This window comes from Chinchilla lanigera, unplaced genomic scaffold (genome assembly GCF_000276665.1).
Source record: "Chinchilla lanigera isolate Chin_1 unplaced genomic scaffold, ChiLan1.0 scaffold00001, whole genome shotgun sequence".
NCBI lineage: Eukaryota > Metazoa > Chordata > Mammalia > Rodentia > Chinchillidae > Chinchilla > Chinchilla lanigera.
The window spans coordinates 6,871,916-6,893,879 of record NW_004955402.1 but is presented as its reverse complement, the minus strand read 5'-3'; the positions used below and the strand labels follow the sequence as shown (position 1 = coordinate 6,893,879).

General features: G+C 42.8%; 1 protein-coding gene across 8 annotated transcripts in view; it reads right to left on the bottom strand.

Moving 5' to 3' along the window:
• Dlgap1 (discs, large (Drosophila) homolog-associated protein 1) overlaps window positions 1-21,964 on the bottom strand; it is a 296,231-nt gene that overhangs the window by 211,477 nt on the left and 62,790 nt on the right. For all 8 annotated transcript variants that reach the window (XM_005372643.1, XM_005372645.1, XM_005372644.1 and 5 more), the window contains exon 2: window positions 16,878-17,092. In XM_005372643.1, the coding sequence (XP_005372700.1) occupies window positions 16,878-17,092 (215 nt within the window). The remainder of the gene's footprint in view (window positions 1-16,877; window positions 17,093-21,964) is intronic.

Genomic DNA, 21,964 nt, shown 5'->3' with positions numbered 1-21,964 from the left:
TGGTACCTGTACAGAACACATCTTCACTCTTTTTTCATCCCTTTCCCCTTGGCAACCACCCCCTTCCCCATCTCTTGGTCTCCTTCCTATCTGAGGAAGATCTATCACCCTACTTCCTATTATCTATATTTTATGTTGTTCTTTATTTATACTTTGGGTTTCTCATGTAAGAGAAACCATGTGTTGTGTAAGCTTGCATCTCTGATTGATTTTACTTAATGTTATGGTCTCAAGGTGCATCCATGTCTTATAAATGACTCAAGTTTATTCTTCTTTATGGCAGAGTAGTACTCCGTTGTGTATAAATACTACATTTTATTTATCCCTTTATCTGTTGATGGACTGTGCCTGTCATATACAGAGTGCTTCTAAGTGTTAGTCATTTTTTTCTTGGGGCTTCTGGGGACAGGTTTTATCCAGATACTTTCTAACAACAAGAACAACAAATAAAAAAGAAGCAAGAAGAAAAAAACCCAGAAAAACAGGAAATAAAGAAACAATCCTTTATAAAACCACCCCGCAGAAAGAATGGCTTCTGAGATGTTTAAAAAGTCCTCTATACATATGTGCTTATGTAAATAATACTGAATATAATTTCACCTCAATGAGAAAAACCCTCTCCTGTAATTGGCCCTTTCCCTCCCCACCATGCTAAATGACACACTGCTTCCTCTCCTGACTCTGCCGTCAACAATTTCCTATCAATAACTGGACCGAAATCAAATGAATTCTCTGGATAGTTAAGGATTTTGCTAATTAAAGTCTCACTGACTACCCAAGGATGGTTTTCCATTCTTAATGCTTCATCTGATGCATCAGCCATTTTTTTATACTCACATTTCCTCTCCACAGTCTGCCGCCTCGCATTATACAAACTCCAGGTGGAAATTGTATCTTTTTCATGGGGCATTCCTTAACATTTCCATTCTGTATTATTTTTTTCCCTTTTTGGAACACATCAGGTATTTTTAGTGTGAGGTAATGTATTCAAGGTTATTTTGAAATTTGCAAATAATTACACAAAATTGTTTTCATTGCCTATGGTGACCATTATCCACACAGTTCTGACCCTCTTTCTCTGCAGGGAGCACAGCTGAGTGAAAACTGTGATCCCTCTGGGAAGAGTTTTTGGTTGAGAGTGAGAAGACCTGGGTCCTAGAGTTCCCTGAGCAGTGCAGGCAAAGCCCTGCTGGTCTCGGGGCTTCCACTTCCTATCTGCAATATAACTGGGTTATGATGATCTCTAAGGTTCCTTCCAGTTTTGCTTCTAAAATTGTTCTTTCATCTTATCTCTGAAGAAAGGCTATGGGGACTTAACACACAGTGTGTGCTGGCAAATGCTTGAAAATAGACTGTCCAGGAAGAAAAAGTCGGACTTGTGGGACATGTTGATTTCCTCGGTGTGAACATTCCCATTGTAAAAGACAGTTTAGCTGGTCAGTGTATGAGTAGGCAGCTTGCTAGGGGAAGGGCGTGAGATAGAGTTGAGTGATCAGCTACACTGACAAGAGCTATAAGAATAGACAGTGGACTAGGACTTTGGGCTGAGAATGGGGGTTCTCTGGCAACGTGGAAGGCAGCCCCTTCCTACTAAGGGAGTTGCAGCCCCTCCCTGCTATGTTCCTGAGTTTGAAGGAAGTTAAAATGTAGAATAACTGGTTTTTCTTTAAGATCCTGGTTTCCTTTAAACTCTATTCTGGGTAACAGCTTTAGAGAGCCTGAGTTCCAATGGGTCATTTTAAACCCACAGAGCCACCTGGGATAGGTGGCCACTGAGCAACTGAGCAATTTCCCTGCTCCACTTTGCCATGAGAAGTTCTAGACCGAGAAGCCATGTGACAACAGTCCACTTGGGACCCATCCTGGAAACCCAGGGGCTAGTTCTCTTCTTCTCATTTCCCATAAACACTCTCCTAACTTTCTCCTTTTGTCCACAATTTCATTCTTTGACTTTGTGAGACAATAAACTCTAGTTCAGTTTGTATGAGATTAGCTATGTCATCATCACAAGAAATGTCCAGTTACTAGGGTGACAAAATGAACATAGAGTTGGGTAAAGGTGTCCTCCCATGGCTTTCATTGGCTGACTGGACCCTGTGTTGTGGAGTGGATCCTTTCAATGAAGACATGTGGTTTCAGCCTTGATGAACATGGCAAATGTTATAATTTGGATCTTAAATGTCCCCCAAAGGCCATGCGCTGAAAGTTTAGTCCCAGCCCAGGGTGCTGTTGTGTGGTGGTGGAAGATTCAGGAGGTGAGGCCTGATGGAAGGAAGTGAGGTCACTGGGCCCAAGGCCTGGAAGGGGATACTGGGACACTGGCTCCTCCTTTTTTTCTTTCCAGGCCACCATGAGGTGAGCAGCTTTCTTCCACCACAAACCCCTCACCAGGATCTTCCTCCTCACTACCTAAAAGCAATGGAGCAGCTGACCATGGACTGAAACCTCCAAAACCACAAGCCAAAATAAACTTTTCCTCTTTATAAATTATTTATCTCAGGTGTTTTGTCATAGTGACAGAAAGTTGATTAACATAGCCAGCTATGTTCATCTCTAGCTTTTTTCCACCTAACACTCCAACACAACCTTTTTTCACTGGGTGGGAAGGTCAGAAACAAGGGAAAGTGGTCCTCACTTGGATTTGTAATCCCAGACTCAGCAGATGGAAGCTCTAGGAGGAGCCAGTTCTCAGGTGGCTAGACTCTCAACAGTGTCTGACTCTCTTGAGATGCGGCATGGAGATGCTGCTGCCCAGGTACTGGCCATTTCCATCCAGCTGGCAACCTGGATTGATGCCAAGAGCATTCAACTCTCCTTTTTCTGGGGAAGAGATGAGGCCCAGAGAACTGAAAGAAGATTCTGAGCTCAAGTCAAAAACAATGTCCAGATGGTGTAGACAGTCCCCAGGCTGTTCAGGGAAAGGTCCCCACTGTTCTCTGAGTCAGTAGGAGGAAGCAAGTTGGCATGCAAAGCAGCAAGCTACAGTTTCAGATCCAGGACTGAGCTGGGCTCTCTCATGAAGCTCACAGCTATGAGAAACTCTGGTTCATCAATAAAGTCTTGGCCAAAGTCAACTCTAAATTCCTTTTGCAACTACTGGGACGATCAGAGGAGATGTACTGAAAACTCTTGATTAACTTTTACTGTATTTACAGCTACTTATCTGGAAAAAATAGGCTCAGAAGAAAATTAAAATATACTAGTCATAGGGATAGATGATCCAATATATTTGCGCCTCATTGGATTGCATGGGTTCACAAGTCAGTTGTAAAAAGTGGTGAGTAGTTAGTGTGGTTGTTGGAGAGGACCTCTCTGCAGCTCCAAAAGGACTAGTGAAGGCTCGTCTCCTCTAGCCAACCCCCTCCTCCTTCCAAAACTAGAAAGACCAGGGATTCCCCAGATGAACTGAAGGAAGTATGCTAATGTTCAAAGAGGATGACAATGCTAGGGGTGCTGTGTAGATATTTTTAACATGCTAATGTGTACCTGCCAGACTGAGTTCCCAACCTCCAGGTGGGCTGGCAATGCTAAGCGGGTGGAGAGGGAACAGGGAGCTTCTCAGAGAACCACGGATTCAAAAGCACGGGGAGGCTGAAGAACCCAAGAGCACACAGACGCATCTGGGCCAATTCTAGATGGAAATTCAACCCAGTGACTGCAGTTGAAGCCACTGCTTGGAGTTCCTGTTGAAATCATCTTATGCAAACAGGGCTAGGATAGGATAGCCAGAGTTTGGGCAGCACCAACCCATGGCTCACCTGGACCAGGTACTTCACAGATGTTATTGCACACAGTGCTTGGACCTCCCTCTACATCAGGCACACAGGACTGAACGGAACATCAGGAAGCCTGATGACTTTGAGAAGGGTTAACACAGGGCTTTGTGGGTTCCTAGGAGGAAGACAGAAAGGCCACTGTGGAGAGCTTAGATTTGAGAGAAAGGTTTACAGGATGGGAACTTTCTTACAGTGTTCTCCCCATTAGACTGTAAGAGATTATACCAGGAATCCTGAAGACTAATATATCCCAATGCTTAGCACAGCAATGATGGTGATTGCTGACATCTTTGGACCACTTGCTACATGCCAAGTGCTGTACTAAGTGACTCATAAGTGCTGCCTTCTTGAATCTTCATGATTACTCTTGAGATAGGGAAATAGCATCATTCCTGTGCAGCTGATAAGGAAACTGAGGTACAGGATAGTGACAAGACCAAACTTGAAAAGATAGAGCCATGATCCTGAACTGGGGTAAATGAGCCTCAGAGCCTGAGCTCTCTTGAGCATTATGCTGCTATGTCTTCATTGACTAAACAATGTGGAGGAGATGACAATGCAGAGGTAAGTGGTAGGGAATAGCATTAACAAAAGCTTCAGCTGAGGTACTAGTCGCCCAATATATCCAGCTGTCCATCTGGGTATGGGGTGGTATGCACATCTCTGCCTCTTTGAGTGAGGAGTGATCATGTTGATAGCCTTGACAATGATCCGTGTGAAGGCAATGTCTCACTTCCAGGAAATAATGCTGCACTGGCCACATTCCATTCCTGTGATTTGGTGGTCATGGAAGCAACTGTTGACATGGGATCTGGGTCATTCTGAGTATCTGAGTGACTCCAATGAGCTGAGTCTCCTGCCAATTCACAATGATGAGATCAAGAAACAAACAATTGAGATTTGGGGGTCATTCATGAATGGAGCATAATCTAGTCTATCCTAGCTGGAACACAGATTGGTTCCAGAAATGGGGTGCTATTGCAACAAGAACGATAAACCTCCAAAGCCTGTGACTGCACTTTCAGCATTTGGTAGCAGGCAGCAAAGTCCTTGCTTTTAAAGGCTGGAAAAGCGTCGATCCCTGTTGAACAGTGATGAATCGTTGAGTACACTGTTTCTTGCAACTTGGAAGGAAGATGATGTAACAAATGAACTCAACTGTAGAGGTAGTTGCTAAACACAATGTTAACAGCATGTGCCAGTTGCTGTTGACAACTTTGACAAGGTATTACACAGTAGAAAATGAGCTCTGACCCTTCTGGAGTCACAGTGAAAGAGAAGGAGGGTCGAGATATTGCAGACTCACAGGATTTGAAAAAGCAACCGATTTCCAATGCACTTGTACTAGGTAAACCTATGAGGGGATGTAAAGGGTGAGGGTACATGGCAAAGTTAAAATCAAGGATATGGCCACCCACTCCATTGTCTAAGACTTGAATGGCTTCAGAGAATTCAGAATGAAGATACAGTTAAGTAAATACTGCTGATCAAGCAAAATGGTCCAGAGAAAAGTAGCTAATAAGTTTGGTTCTCTTACTCAGCTCAGTGAGTGTGTAAGACAGAGATATGGGGATAGGAAGGTGAAAAATTGAGAAAAATTGATAACTGCATCTAGAAGGTATCTGTGAGTCTGATGATTGGTGCCTGGAACTCACCAGAGTCAATGTTATGAAGCTGACCATGGTTCTGAGACAGCTGTACTGCCGAAAGGACAGGCCTAGGCCACAAGACATGCAATCGAGTGATTCCTGAAATCTCCCGGGGTCCTGAGGCACACACATTCCCTCCCGTACCCTGGTGCAGACTATGGATATGGGAAGGGAGAATAACAGAAATGTCCTTCTGGAGAGGGTCTAGGGGACATGGAGAACAAAGGACGGGGTGCTGCTTCCAGGAGTAACACCACAGCCTAGCCCAGAAATATTCTGCCCCCCTGGCACAGAGCCTACAACATCTGGGGGCAGAACTGCTGTGCTCAATGACTACTGTTCTCGCCCCACTCCTTCCTTCTGAATGGGAGTGTTTACCGGGGCTCTTTTGTTCTTGTTCTTCAATTATAGATTGCCTGTGTGGGAGGCAGATAATTTTTCTGTGTGTCTGTATGTCTCAAACACACACCCAGGCAGGACGAATATTACTGCTTACCATTCTCGGATGTTCGGATGATCGCACATAAACCGTAGACCATCACTTTAAGGTTGATACTGTTTCAGGATAGGGTAGGGCTTTTGAGTTTTCTCCCTGTGATGGTGGAACATGAGTGTTTTTGCTTGCAGGAGAGACAATGAGCTACATGTTCAGCATCCAGCAGGGTGGCCTTTGGCAGCCACAGCAGCTGCTTGCCAGCTACTGCTTTGCGTTTGTGTTCTGGCACGTGGTACGGTGGGCTGTCCTGCCCTCTTCGGAGTTGGACGCTGCTGTGTCTCTAGCTTTTGCCACAGGTACAGGCAAAGAGAAGGGTTCTTCCACTTGCAATCAGGAGTCTCCTGATCCCATGCTCTTTCCCTGTCTTGGTTACTTGGAAGCCTTTTGTCATATGAAGTATCCATACCTGGCCTCCTGAAAACTCTGGTGAGCAGAGTGGCCTTCTGACCCAAGGTGGGCATGTCGCATGAGCAACAAGTAAATTCTTGTTGCTGGAAGCCTCTGTGATCTGGGGGCTATTTTATTTTACTCCCATCTCTATGTAGCCTGTGCTGGCTGGCATAGGTCTGCAGCCTACAAAATAGAACCTTGGAACAGTTAGGGTCCAAGTCTGACGGAAGCACCAGAAACTTGTAGAGGGATAGCAGCAAAGAGGATCTCAAAGGAGAATGGAGATTTACTGTGGCGCTTTTGAGAGCTATGCTGTGGACTTTACGCACAGGCAAAGTGGGATTCAGAGACGATTTTCAGTCATGGGGTAGAGGTCTGTGGAAGGGTTGGAGGCAGGAGGGGCTTGTCCTGGCAAGGCGAACTGGTCCACTGCAATCATTCAAGCGAGAAGCAGGGAAGCCCTTTGGCTTGAATAGCTGAGAGGTGAGCAATGATGTTTCACAACTCAGTTAGGGAAATGGAAATTCCACTGCCAGGAAGAGAAGGGCTAAGAAGGAAAGAGAGGTAACTCAGCAGCCCCAGGTGATTTAGTTGCCTTGAAATTTTATCTTTCTGCATGGTTAGCTTGAAAATATAGGATCAGTGTACATGATAAGAATCCACTGCTAAACTTTAGCTGAAGTCTTAGACTCCTTGGGCTGGAAAAATCCTCTCTATCCACACCTTATTCATCTCATTCACATATCCAAGCAGGATTATCAGGTCTCTCAGAGAAATACAGCTCAAAATGTCTTAAAGGATGCCTAGGAAAGTTTCCCTAAATATCTCCCACTTAATTTATTTAGTAATTAATAACTTTGCAGTTAGAAGTGCCCCTTGCAGTAACACAAGTTTCTTGGGCTGCAGTTTGATTTCCTCTTGTTTGATACATGGGAAGGTTGATGGATTTGTAATTCCATATGCATCCTCTCCAAAGATACATTTATGTAGGGCTTATACTCAGCTTGCTTCCAGAAAGGATTAGAGGCAGCTTCTCATATGTCTGCCTTAGCTTCCTTTAAAGAGCTTTTCTCGTTCCTGCACGGTGTCCTGCCATCTGCATGCATGGTGAGGATTTCTTTAATGATATAAAATGAAGGCAAAGCTAATAACGTGGACTATGCTGATAAAAGTGTAACCTGCAATTTAAAGAAAAGCCGTGCTCTATGTCAAATAAAGTGGATTTTTCTGGTCAGAAAAAATTTCTGAATAAAGCTGTTGTTATGTTTGCAGTGTGTCTCCCAAAATTTCTTGTGTTAGAAACAATCTCCCCAAAGTTGTGTGTTAATAGCATTTGGAGTTGGGGACTTCAGGGGATGTAATGAGGATTAGATGAGCCCATAAAGGCAGGGACCCACGCTGACATTAGTATCGATATCAAGAGGAAGAGAGATGGAGCTAGTGTGCCCACCTTGTAATGTCCTCTGCCTCCCTGTTAGGGTTCAGCAAGAAGGACCTTGGCAGGTGCTAGAAACAGGCTCCTGAACTGCTCAATCTCTAGAACTGTGGGCCAAATAAACCTCTGTTCTCTATAAATTACCAAGTCTGTGGTGTTCAGCTATAGCAATAGAAAACAAATTAAGACAATTATCAACTATAGTACAGTGGACCCTTGAGTTGCAACCGGCCTGACATATGAACAACTTGGGTTATTGCAGAGGATGGCCACATCACCTTCCCCAGACCCAAGTGGGATTGTGCTTACTTACGAGCAGTGCAGGCTGTACAGAGGAGACTTCCCTAAATTGGCTTTAAGTTTAATTAGTGAGTCTGGAGGAGGCTGTGTATGCATCTTCATGAAAGCAGGCGGCTGATGAGGGGCAAGCGCTGTTTGTCATCAATGGCCATGTTTGAGCTCAGGTAGATGGCTGTGACACCACAGGGCTAAGATATGAGGTAACATCTGCACTGAGGCCTGCATGACTCCAGAGGAAAGCCCTTACCCAGAACTGGCTACAAAGCAGGTTACTCATTCACTGGAGCCTAAATCTGGCTGTTCTTTCCCTTCCACAAGAATGCTTTGTCTCCTCTGCTGCAAGCCTTGCTGGCCTCGCCGCTTCTTAGCACATCCAATCTCAGTCCTCTCACCATTTTCCTCAGTGAATAAATACCAAGGTTCTGGGTGCCTCATGGCTTTTGTTCCTCAAGAACAACTGGTCATCCCAGATCCCTGCTGCGCCCCTATTTTGTCTCTTATTCTTTCTTCCCGCCGTGCGCCATAACTTTGGACAAGAGACTAGAATCCGTGGCAGGGGTGTCCTAGAGGTTAGGGCCAGAACTTTACTTTTAACTTACAACGAACGCCTTGAGTTATGACCTGAATGCCAGCTGTGTGTGCTTTCAGATGGTCTCAGATACAGATTTAACCTTGAAGAGTTCTGGAAGGAACATTACAACATCTGTTACTGGACAAGGTTAATTGCAAAATCCTGGGCCAGTGTCTCTCTAAGGACACTGAGATCTGCCTGTGGACAGGAGGGAGACTTTGAAGGCTGTGTAGAGGAGCCCAAGCCTTCAATTGACAATCTGAGCTACAACCAGCCTTAGGGAATGGATTGAGTTTGGAAGTCAAGAGTCCAATGTACCTCTCACCTCTGAATTTGCAGTTTTTTCTTCCATGTAGAGCCTGTCTTTGAACTGTTTTCACTTTTTTTTTGTTTTTGTCTTTTTGAGACAGGATCTTGATATGTAATTCAGGCTGGCTTTGAAGTCACTATGTAGCCCAGACAGGCTTCAAAATTGCAGCAATTCTCCTGCCTCAGCCTCTTGAGTGCTGAGTGCTGGGATTATAGGTGTGCACCAACACACCCAGCCAACCCTGCCTTTTAGATTGTGTGTGTGTGTGCACGCAGGTGTGTAAAATCTGGAAAGCTAGATTTCAGTGGCTTACACAGTACTTAAAATATTATAGGTACTGAATATATGTTTACTGTATGAAAGAATGACTGAGTGATTAAAGAAATATAATTTCTGATTATAATTAGGGTGTTCTCTTTACCTTGCTGTTTGTACCTTCACAGAGAACACTGATATTAAACTGAAGGAACAGCAACCAGCAGATGGGTAGGGAGAGAATCTTAAGGCTCTTTGCCAGTGTAAGTCTTCCTTACAGGACAGTGAGGAATATCATTGATCAGGACTACTGTGACTATTAATCCCAATTTACCAATTTGATTGGATTGAGAATCAGTAGACTTCTAAAGCACACTCCTGGGTGTGTCAGGGTGGGTCATGGAGGTGTGATCTTGGGTACTATACATAATCGCTGGCCACTTTCTCTCTGGCCCTGCTTCCCTGCTCTGCTTCCTGGATGCCATGGACTAAGCAGCTTTGCTCCACCATGATGTTTCTGTTTCAGAGGTTGTCATGGACTGAACCTCTTGAAGCTGTGAGCCAACGTCCTCCTCTAAGTTGTGGGTGTCAAGTGTGTGTCTCATTGACTGGAAAGCTGACTAATGTAACTACCTAGGGGAACAGGGAATTCCCTTTCCAGACCCTCATTTGTGGTCTTCTATTGCTCACATCTCTGCTATTTCAGGGCCTTGTTTACATAGCACTGTGTCAACCTGGTCTGCAGTGATATAAAGATCAAATCAATCACCATAAGCCACAGGAGAGATATAGGTCTAGGGTTTGTTATGCCACTTGTCCCCAGAAAGCTGAGCCCAGGCTCCTCAGAGTCCATCTCTTTTCTTTGTGTCTTTGGTTAGTCAGTGGTTTCTTAGGCTGGGTCCTGTGGTCATTTTGTGCTTCCTTCCTTGACCTCAGGCCATGCCAAAGCCAAGGCTCTCAAAGTCCTTCCTACTGCAAGTCTGCTGCTTACACTTTTGGATCATAACTTACTTCACTGAATTGACGCTTCTTCAAAGCGTTACTCATTCTTACCATCTGCTTTGAATATCTCTTTTTCCTGGGCAAGATTTCTCAGATGTTCACACCCAGTTGGCTTTCCTTTTCGTTCATTTAAAAATGTCCACTGTGAAATAAGTAAGTCCATCATTCCACCCAGATCTGTATCTTTTCTATCCTCAATGCCTGGACTCACATCTTAGTGCTTACATGTAGTGGATGGGTAACCTTGGACAAGTTATCTAATCTCTCTGAGACATGGAGGCCTCGTGTGCAAAGTGGGCAAAGTACTCATATATAGAGTTGTGATGATCAAATGAGAACACAGGATACATTCATGTTCTTAGGACCTCATTGAAATGTAAATATATCTCCTACATTTTAATCTCTCTGTTCCATTTCTCCCAAAGTACCAAGGCTTCTTTTTATTCTTTCACCTCCCTTAAAGACACACAAGTAGTTCTCTCTTGTCTGTGATTGTGGTCTTTGTAGGTAAAATTCAATCTATGCCAGTTTCCTTGCAAAATAGCTTTGCTAAAGCATAATTACACACCAAGGGACCACACTGGCACCACCTACCTGGTAAAGGGCATCTATATTCCCAGGAAGGACCAGTTTTAAGCTGGTCATGGTAATCAGAGTGTTGTAGACAATTTTTTGTGCTAGTTCTTTCTACTTTTAATCTGACTTACTTCTAGCAGAGTTTTGAAAGGTATTTAGATCATATGCCTATGAGCAAGTGATAATTTATCTATGAGAGAGAAAGACTTCCCCTGTTTTAAGCCTTTCCATTTCTTACCATTTTGGAAAGTGCAAAAGGGAATTGGAAGGGCTAAGGGTAATAGAAGGAGAAAAACTATGTTGAATTCAAGTCACTGAGGACCTAAATTCACAATTTGTATTGTCTGGTTATTTTGTTCTTCCTGCTATTTTACGGAGCATTTGCTATTATATGTTACAGTTACTCTGAGAGATACGTAGGAGAGGAATAGAAAAGCATTTGGGGAAAACAGACAACAAAGGGAATCAGGGACGTTTCATACCACTTTGAACAAAGATGGGATGACGTACATTGCTATGTTCTTAAACATGGTTGACGTCTTCACGAGGACAATAGTGACACTCCCTTCTCCATCACCCTACCTCTTTTTCTGGGAAAAGAAGGAACAAGAGGAACAAGAGGAACAGTCGGTGGGTAGGAAGGGCGTATGGATGTGCTGAACAGGCAGAGGACATCGTGTGTCTGGGGAGAAAAAAGAAACTCATCCAAAGATAAACAAAGAGATTCCAGAAAGAGGCAACAGTTTTGGGTTCCTGATGAAGAACTAATTCATTTTACTCTCCAGAATTAAAGTTGAAGGAGCACACTCCCCTCTATCTCTTCTCAAAGTATTTTATTTACAGTACAGTTTCCTTGCATCTTTAAACTGTGAACTGCCACTTCTTTGGTGCCTCCTCCTTACAATGTACACATCAGAGCTGAAAAGCTCCTCAGAGTCCATTCCTAGAGAGACAAATATGTAGCATCCATGAGCCTGACTGCAGAGCACAGAGCTGAGATTGATCTGAGGCCTGGCTTATGCTCAGGGGGATCCATCAGTGCTGGGATCTGCAAGTGCTGTCTGCCTTGGCCTGGGCAAAGACAGCTGTAGACCAAGCCATTCAACTGATGCCCTGCCTGCAAAAAGCCCAAGACTCTCATTTAATTGGGCTGATTCAGAGATATTAAACCAGTTACCTAAAACAGAGTTATTTAGTATTTCATCAACTTATCTAAGACAAACTGGAAAAAAAGGAAAAGACAAGGAGACTAGGGGTCAAGAAAAAAAAGAAGGGGGTTAACATTATGGATGGACAAAAACTTCCTGAAGCCTTCGTTAGATGTGTTATTAAAATTGCTAAGAGCTCTTGCCAAAGCCCGACGTCCTTCTCACCAGTTTCAGAGGTGTTCCAAAGTCTATAATAATAAAGAGTATTTCTTTCAGGGGAAAATTTTTTTCTTATTAGCAGGGTAAAGGGATAAACCAGCATGAAGAAATTTTAAAGTGTTACTTTCCTCAGATTACTGGATATTGGAATTTAACTTTAGAATCCTTTTGAAAAAGCCAGCTCTCTTACTATCATTTTAAAAAAGTTCCTTCTATAATATATTGAAGGCAGGTCCAAGGGTGATTTGGGTTTGGTTTTAATTCATCATAGTAGTGGGCAGTAGTCTCAGCATCAGAATAAATACCGTATAACACAAGTCTAACTAAAAACTTGTTTTTCATTGGAGCCAAGCTGTGATGACTTCTTTTGAGAAAACTGGCTACATCTCCACTACTTGCCTGAAAATTTACTATTCCGTATTCATATGCTCATTTTGAAAGCATTACACTCTGGGGTGATAAGCCACTTCAAATCCACTGTTGGTTAATGACGAAGGAAGGGGAAAAGCTAGTGATGTGGGCTGAAGGGTGTTGCTCATAGCTATGGGATAAGAGAAGAGAATGACAGAAACAAAAGTTTTCAGAATTAGCTACAAAGATGGACCTCATGTTCAAGACTCCTAACTCCAGAATGCCTGACTGACTTCAGGCTTTGTAGCATTAAAGTCTAACATTAAACACAACTCAACCACTAACATTATCAGCAGATGAAAACCAGCCCCAGCAAACAAACCATCAAGATGTCTTGGGCAACTAGAAAAGGAAAAAGAATAAAAGAAAAACAACACAAATTGTAGGGGTGCTTCTCCCCAACATTTCTGAGGAGATGGGAGTTGAAAACCTTCAACAAAATGTTGTCCCAATCTCACTGGACTAATTTTAGTTATCTTGGTTCATGGCTATGATTCATCCCTAAAGCTGTGAATTGCTGAGGAGGAAGGAGGAAAAAATTGACTTAAATGTCAAAGAAGTAGGAACATAAATATAGTTTTCTTTTTTGGGGAACTAGAATTCCAGGATATGGGTATCTTTTCTCTCATTGGGGACTAAATGCTTCAAACTTCTAGAAAAATAATGATCTCTAGTCAAAACACCATCAAGGAATAAAAGACAGAATTGATTATGAGTCATGTCGCGTCTGAATTTTTGCCACCCTTCCACCTTGTGTGTTTCATTAAATCCAATTAAACCAGAAATCATTAATAATCATATGTGGTTGAGTGATGGAAGGTTAATATATGAGATATGATCAACATGTTATTATTGTTTAAATAAAAAGTTTATTACAGTAAAGACACTGCCGTTAATCCTCCCTCAGAACACTTCCCTTCACTTCAAACACACTTATCCCATCGTTCTTGCCACTTTCTGAAGAGGTTCTGGAAGTCTTCTTCATGTCTTTACAAGACGAGATAAAAAATATCGTGAGTAGGGATGCTGCATGTCATCCAATAGAAAGGCAAGCTCGTAAAAGATGATGGTGTGTCCTCATCCACCTTTCACCGGATCTAGCATCATGTGACTTCTGACTTCCCCAGAGTCACAGTCATCATGAAAGACAAATATTTTGAATAGATCCAAGACATTGAGGCAGCCAGGACAGCACAACTAAAGACACTCAGGATAGAGCACTCCAGAGCTGCTGCAGAAAGTGACAAGAACAATGGGACACATGTGTTTGAAGCAAGGGGAGTATTTTGAGGGGGATTTATGGCAATGTGTCTTGTACTATGATAATATTTTAAAAAATTTAAACATTCACTATATTTTCAATCACATTTTACATATTGCATCAATAAACAAAACTCAAAATAGGTGAGGGAGAGACAAATGGAAATAAGTGAAATCATGAAAAATCACTGAGACAGTCACAGAGAAGGAAGTCTTGTTGAAACAGTGGTCAGATGTACTTCTGCCTGCTACAGAATAGGGAACAACAGAGGCAGTGTGGTGAAACTCCATTCTAAGTAAAGAATAACGTTTTCTAATTTTGTGCAATATTCCCTAGAAGAATGGCTTTCATTTTGAATTTCCATGGGTCTGGAGGCACAAATCAGCAGCTGCACGATTCACAGTTCACAGTTGCACGATTTCTGTCTGAAGCATCCGCCTCTCGGCCCCACCATCATAGCTGCTGTCTCTGTGTGCAGCCCTCTTTGCTCTTAAAGCTTCTGGATGCTGAAAGAATACACAATGGCAGCGGAACATGGCCCAACACAGCAGAGGAATGCTGTGTAGAAGGCAAATGAGAAAGGAAGTGCACAGACAGATTTGAGTGATTCTTCCCACCCAGAAGCTGTGAAGAGAGCAGCTTGTACATGGCACAGAGTGAGTGTGGACAGTGGTCCAGTCCCTGCCCTCAGCCTTTCTCAGCTTGCTCCTCCTTTCCCTCACAGCTCTGCTCTCCTCCTCTCTGTGTGCTGCTTTGAGCAACAGTTGTCATCACTCAGACCCAGAGATGCAGGCAGCTCACGTGCCCAGGGCATCTGGGTGATGATCTTCCAGGACCCGTGGGAGGGGGAGGGACTTTGAGGGCTAAGGAGCCTCAGCTGGTTTCCACGAGGAAACAGAACACGGGCATCTCCCTGGCTCCTCTGCCCACTACTTCCTTCATTTGCATTGTCTAGAAACAGTGGTGGTGAGCCTGTGGCACGCGGGCGGAAGCAGGCTGCTTGTTCTCACTGAAAGCTCTAAAAGGTTCGCCATCCCTGGTCTAGATGATGTCAGTTGGCACCATGGCTGTCACTGCTGGCCAGATAGTTAACTAAGGTCCACAGAAGATATCTGTCAGAATGATTCTTGGCTTCTGTCATTTCCTACCACCTTGGCTCACTGTCTTTTTAACAAATCCAATTCTTTTCAGGCTGGATATATTTAATTTCTGAGCCTAAACTTGCAAAGTGCAAAGAAGATTTGCTGCTATTATTGTTTGCATGATCAACTTTTACCTTGTGTGGCTATGGTACAGGTTGAATTATGTCCTTCAAATCCATACACTGACACCCTAATTCCCAGAGTCTGTGAATGTGACCTTCTGGTACAGTGTTTGGAAAAAGGGTCTATGCAGATTTAACCACGTTAAGATGATGCCCTCAGGAAGGTCCCAGTGCAATGCCTGGGGTCATGAGAGAAGCCACACGAAGACACACAGGAGGGATGGCAGAGTTGCAGCTGCCAGCAAGGAACTCCAAGCACTGCTGGCCACACCAGAGTCTAGAAAAGACCAAGAAGACCCGTCCTCTACAGGGTTCAGAGGCAGCATGGCCTGGTCTACACCCCTGTCTCAGGCTTCTGGCTCCTTGAATTGTGAAACATTTCTATTATTCCAAACCACCCAGTTTTGATAGTTTGTTATGATAATCCTAGAAAACTAGGGCATAAAGGTGGAAAGCAAGGACAACTGGAATCAGAAGGAAAGAAAGAAAAGAGTCCTTTTGTGGGTTACTTTACTACTGTATTGATGGTATTGTTATCACTATCATTATTGTTATTGTTATTTGTGGTACTGGGGGTTGAACCCAGCGCCTCATGCATGGTAGGCAAGTGTTGTATCACTGAGCTGCTGTTCTGATTTGATTTTATTTTGAGACTGAGGCTTGCTACCTAGTTCAGGCTGGCCTTGAACTAGCTAGCAACCCTCTTGATTCAGCCTCTAGAGTTACAGGCTTGCACCACTATCCCCAGCTGGTATTAATTCTTGATTAAAATGACCCAGAATGGTTCCATATGGTCCCTTGGAAAAAAATTCATGTCCAGTTTCTTTAAATATAATGTACTTTGCTATTTAAGTAAATTCCCATCATAGAATAGCCTGCTATTTTTTCAGTTTTCTTGATTAACAATCTGGTCTGTTTTTCTTCACTCTACTGCTTTGGCCTTTTTAGTTTATTTTGTTTTCTTAACATTTTACTTTATAAAATAATATACACACATGAATAATAACACACATTCATCAAAATATGGAATCAGAAGCACTTTTAAAATACTAGTTATCTATACTATATTTTTAAGGTCCAAATGAGATTCTCTCTGTAGATCCACATTCTAAGGTTCTGATTTACTCTCAGAACAGTATTAAAATTTAAGTCAAGTCTTGCATAAAATAATCAATTTTAGTAGTTTCTTGCAAATGCTGTTCTGTTTACAAAGAGCACAAGAGGAGGCAAAGATGAATTATTGTCAATATTGTCTTATATTTTTCAGAATGAAAACCCACTTTTAAGGTCTTACAAATTGTAATATATATTACAAGTTCAAACACATACATGAAAACCCCTCGCAAGTCACCCAGTTTTCAAGCATGAGAATATTCTACACACTTCTCCATAATAATTGTCTCCATTATGTTATCCGGAAAACGGAAGTCTCTTAAGGAAGGGTTCCCTTGGACATTTAGTTGCTGAACAAATGGAAAGAACTGAGATAGGTGAAAGTTCTTATTGACCAGAAATCTTATTCATTTTCATAAGCCATTTTGTATTGTTTCAAACCTTCTTCTTGGGAGCTAGGTGTTCAGCTTATGATCCATGCAGTGCATTCTTGGACACCCCTGTTTTGGAAGACACTGGGGTATACAAATCAGATCCAACATCAAAATCAATACACCATCTAGGGCTTTGCCCACTCCTGGAATCCTAACCTGTAGGATGTTTTCCTGCCCCGCCAACCTCTGGAGCCACACAGTCTAATAGCGACAACACACGGAATAGACTACCGGAAGTGCTGCGTCAGTACCGGAAGTACTACTTACTTGAGTGTGGTGAGCTCGGTGAGGGAAGGCTGGGTAGCTTTGAGATAGCTCTCTCTCCGGGCAGCCACTTTGGGAGAAGGCTTGGGACTTGTGTCTGAGTCCCCGCTGTCCTCGTCCCCCATGGCCTTGATATAGCTGCCACTGCGCATCCTTCGGCAAGGAATTTCATCGTCTTTCCTTCGAGGGGTGTACCCTGTCCACTCATCTTGAGGAACCTAGTTAGACATAAAATACATGATTCACTTTTTATATAATCATAAGTTTTGTTTTTTTTCCTTTTTTGTGTGTGTATGTGTGACCCTGGGTAGAGGTAACAGTGATAATTATAAAATCTTAAGGTATTGACTTTGCAATAATAGCATTTTACTATCATTGGTTTGAAAATATTTTTTATGCATGCAAACCCATGTCTCGATCTTTACAAAACACCTGAGGTGTTAAGAAAGGTGAAAACCACTGGCTCTGATTCTTTGCTAGTTCTGGGTTTTCTCATAGTGACAATAGCCGGGTCAGGAATAAAACTGTCACGGGATTGGAAGCGGCTGTATCTGAGCCTTTCAGGCACTCATTTTTAATTATCGTTTCAGACTCAAGAATGCTTTATGCTTTCCTGATGCCTGCTCTGAGCCTTCCATCTTCTACTCTCTCTCAGCCCATCTCTCCTCTTAACTAGTGGTCGATACCAGCAACATCTACTTTCCAATTCCTCTTTCCAGTCACTAAGTCTTTCTGATCCCCTCCTAATTTAGATTCAGCCTTCACTGATCTGCTTCTGTCTGAAAGCTTCCAATGTTGCCCTCATGAAAATCTGGTTGAATTTCTTGTTTTTTGTATTTGTTGACCTTTGTGCTTGTGTGCACATGCACTCACACACACACACACACACACACACACACACACACACACATACACACACCCTTCTTGAGACCGTCTCCCATGAGCATTTTGGATTTTGGTTGCTCCACTTACCTGCCATAGCTACTACTTATCCAAATGGTTCTTTCCCTCTTGTTTTGCTGGGTGCTACCCTAAGCCCCTAATTATGAGGACCACAGCAGAGAATGTTGTTAGTGTCCTCCTCTTTTTTTCTTGCCACAGTCATTTCTTTCAAGTTGATCAGGGCATTACACTCCATTTTACAAAGCTTCTTTATGAATTTCTCTTTCCTTCCTTGCAGATTTTCCACTTAAACATGGACTCAACTTGGTTCCTACTGAATTTCATTCCTCCTCCACTTGGTGAAAAAAATGCATAGTGGCCATCCTAACAGTGCACAAGGGCTAATGATGAGAGGCCAAGAAGGGAAGAAGGTTGGTTCTTGCCCTCAACATGCTCCTAACAGAGAAGATAAAGTCTAAGTAAATTTGGGGAGAATTCCAGATCAACATGGCAGCAAGTTGAAGACACAAGAGCCAGTAGTGGTGGCAGGGATGTAGTGACCAGGGCTCCCTGTGATTGGCCAGGTTGACAATGAGAAGATAAAATGGTATTTAATATTTAGATGCTGTCTACTTACTGATTAACCATTATTTCATTCAATATTTCATTTTTAATCATGCAACTATGCTGAGAAATTTGCTTGGAGGAACTTACTTCACCAGTGCCCCAACCCCATCCATTTTGCTGCATTTCTCAGATGAAAAGCAAGTGCTCAGGGAGCTTAGGTAACTTTGCAAAGGACACACAGCTCAACAACAGAAGCTGGATTTCAAGTCTTTTAGTTTAACTTTTGAAATCATAATCTCATAAATTTTATAATTACTAATAGGTGAATTTACACTCTAACATGTTAAGAAAACTGTCTATCATAATACACACGGTAGACATAGACTTCTAAATATTATGTAGTCTGTGGGGTGATGCTAGGTGTTCCATTAAGAAAGTACTAGTATTTGCACTTTAAGTTATGCCTTTTCTATATAATTTGAAAGTTTATATTTAGAAACATCAGGCTGAAAAGATGCTACAATGTATGGACTTGAAAATAGTAGTTTGTGGGTTTTTATCCTGAAAGATATTTAAAGTCTAAGCTTCACTATGCAGCATTTGTTTAATTTCACACATTCTTATATTGTTATTCCTGTGTGCAAGGTAGGTTTTTTTTTGAGATAAGGTCTTGCTATGTTGTCCAAGATGACCTTGAGATAGGGATCCTTCTGTCTCAGCCTCCCAAGTGCTGGGGTTATAGGGGTTGTATACCACCACGCCCAGCTTGCAGGCACTGTTTGAAAAGATTTATAAACATTGCCTCACTTGATCCGTGCAGTAGAGTGGTGCTATTATTGTTACTCCCACTTAACAAATGGGGAAAGTCAGGTTTCAGAACCTGCCCCAAGTTCCAGCTCTGGTGGGCAGAGTGCTGACTGCTATCGCATGGCACCTCTCTTTCTAGGATGGGAGTTTTAGCGACTTCAGGACTGAACAACTGTACTCTTGGCCACCTTATCACCCTTCACATTTGATACAGTTGGTGTTTATTAATTATGCTGGTATAAAATGTCGAGCTTTTACTTTTTAACTGAAAAGCATCAAATCACCACAGTAACAAGGATTTCTTAGGAGATGAGAAATGCTGAGAACAGTCTTGTTTTCCTTCAACTGGCAGGTGACTCATCACCAGATCCGATCATGCTAGAAATGCATTACTGGCTTAGCTAATTATATTTGAACAATTAGCTTGGTGCGCGGAAGGTCACCGATGATGAATCTGACCCTTGCCATTTCTCCACATTGATGTACAGTTCGTAAGTGTTGCTCTGCTCTCAGGGAGATATTAGAGATTAAAGACAAAATGATTAGCTAATACTACTTATGAAAAAAATGTGGAAAATTTCTGTTTAGCTTAGGCTAAAATCTTGGGCCTTTACTAGAGACAGTCTGTAACTGTTGCTATGGAAACCAACTGAGAAGTATTTAATCTGTATACCTTTCTATTCAACAGCCTTTTCAAGTGATAGTGGCTCCTGAGTGGTACCAAAGTGACTTCTGTTGGGAAGGGGCATGGATATTAACACATTATTCACATACCTGGAGATATCAGATGACAAGAGTACCCAGAAAATAATACAGAGATCAGTTTTAGGAAAAATGTAAAAACACAGAAAATCATGACTTTGGAGAAGCAGCACACTATTGCTGAACCATAAGGGCCAGTAAAATTGCTATAATTGAGCCCATTTTTATTTTTAACTCCAAAGCAAAAGGGACAAATTACCAAGGTACATAGTTTTAGAAGAAAGCACACTCTTTTGTAAGGGGCCCAAAGAATGAGCTGTTCCTCCCTTTTGATGGGAAGGAAAGGGTAATTATGGCAGCAGTTGCTATTGTGACTGAGTCAAGCAAAAGTGGCCATGTCTGCAATTCAGAGAGAAAAGACTTGGAAAAATGGAAAGAAAAGGTTAAACCTGCAGCTTTCTGAGAAAACCTTCATAATTACTGGTGATGGCAGCTTAGGCCTTTGCAAATCTTTGTAGGAAGGGAAGCAGGGGCAGAGAGAAGGGGCCCAGGCACTTGCTGATGTTAGGTGAGGCAGGGCCTGCCGCTGAGCAAGCATCTTAGGAGGCAGTTAGACCCAACAAACACTAAAGAAAACATAATAAAAGCAGTTCAATACAAGTGGAGTTGTACAACAGCTATAAATTAGAAAGAATGGTTGCTTGCTTTCTAATGCTTATGTTTAGGCACTAATACTCCAATAGAGAGCTTTATCTTTGATAAAATGAGGAATAGTAATCTATTATTAGATTACTCCTCATCTATTATTTCAGACACAGCCCATCTATGGCTTAAACCATGTGGGGTCTATCATGGTTGATACATTGTGTCAACTTGAGAAGTCTAGAAGCTTAACTAAGTAACTCAGCAGTTCTACATCCTAGTGTGTAAGGGACATGCCCTTTCCTCTAGGACGTTGTTCATTGTGTCAACTTGAGAAGTTTAAGAGTTTAACTAAGTGACTCAGCAGGGGCCAGGATCCTCACTTTGTAAACATCCTGAGCCTGTGTAAGAGGAGGGCACGGAGACTGTGTGAGTGCTATACCTGCCGGAGGGTGGGTAGCCTGCTTACAATATAAGGGAAGAAGAGAGGATTGTTCCTCCCCTTTTGCTCTTGTTGCTTTTGCTGTCTTCCACCGTCATGAACTGTTGCCCCCATGCCATGCCACCCTGTCTTGGAGCCAGCTGATTATGTACTGAAACCTCCACAAACTGTGAGCTAAATAAACCCTTCCTTCCTGAAGTTTGGATATTGGGTATTTTGTCTCAGTAAGGAGAGAAAAGTAACTAAGACAGCATCCTTCACAAGTTCAAAGGACCCACACTAGTGAAGGAATGACTGAGATCAAGTGCCATCATCCTCATTTTCCTGGACAAGGGGGCTTCTTAACTGAAATAGTGCCAAGAGTGCAGACTGACGGGTCATTCTAAGAAGGCCACAGTCCCATAGCCACAGAATGGGGGGGAATAGACCTCCACCAGAGGGGCATGCCTCCATCTCCTCCTGCCTCCCTCCCTTCTTCCCTTCGTTCTGCAAGTGTTTTCAATTGTTTATGTGCCAGCACTGAGGAGTACAAATACTGATCCCATTCCATGGAGTTTGTATCCTAGAAGCGAGCTGGAAGAGACAGGCGACAGGCACAGCAAGCAAGGAGCAGGATAATTTCAGGAAGGATATGTGCTAGGATGAAGATAAGATGCAGCAAAGCAGTGAGTGGCTGGGGGTTGGGCTGCTATACTGTAGGCACGTGGGCATGGCAGAGGTGGCATCCAGGAGGAGCACTGACAAAGGATCAGGGTTGGGAATAGGTGAGGGTAGAGTTTTTCAGGCAGGAGGCCCAGCCAGTGCAAAGTCTCAAGAACATAAACAAGCTTGGTGTCCTCAAGACTGAGGAATGAAATGCCAGCACAGCCAAGGAGCACTGAGCTTAAGTGACAGGGAAGAGATAAGAAATACAGGGGCATGGGTGAGCATGTAGGTCTCACAAGCTCGTCTCAAATTCTCCTGCAAAGTCGAGCTCACTTCTCCCAGTACTCTCTATAACAGCTCCAGCTTGAATGGATCTTTGTGAAATCTAAGGTTTGGGGTGGGG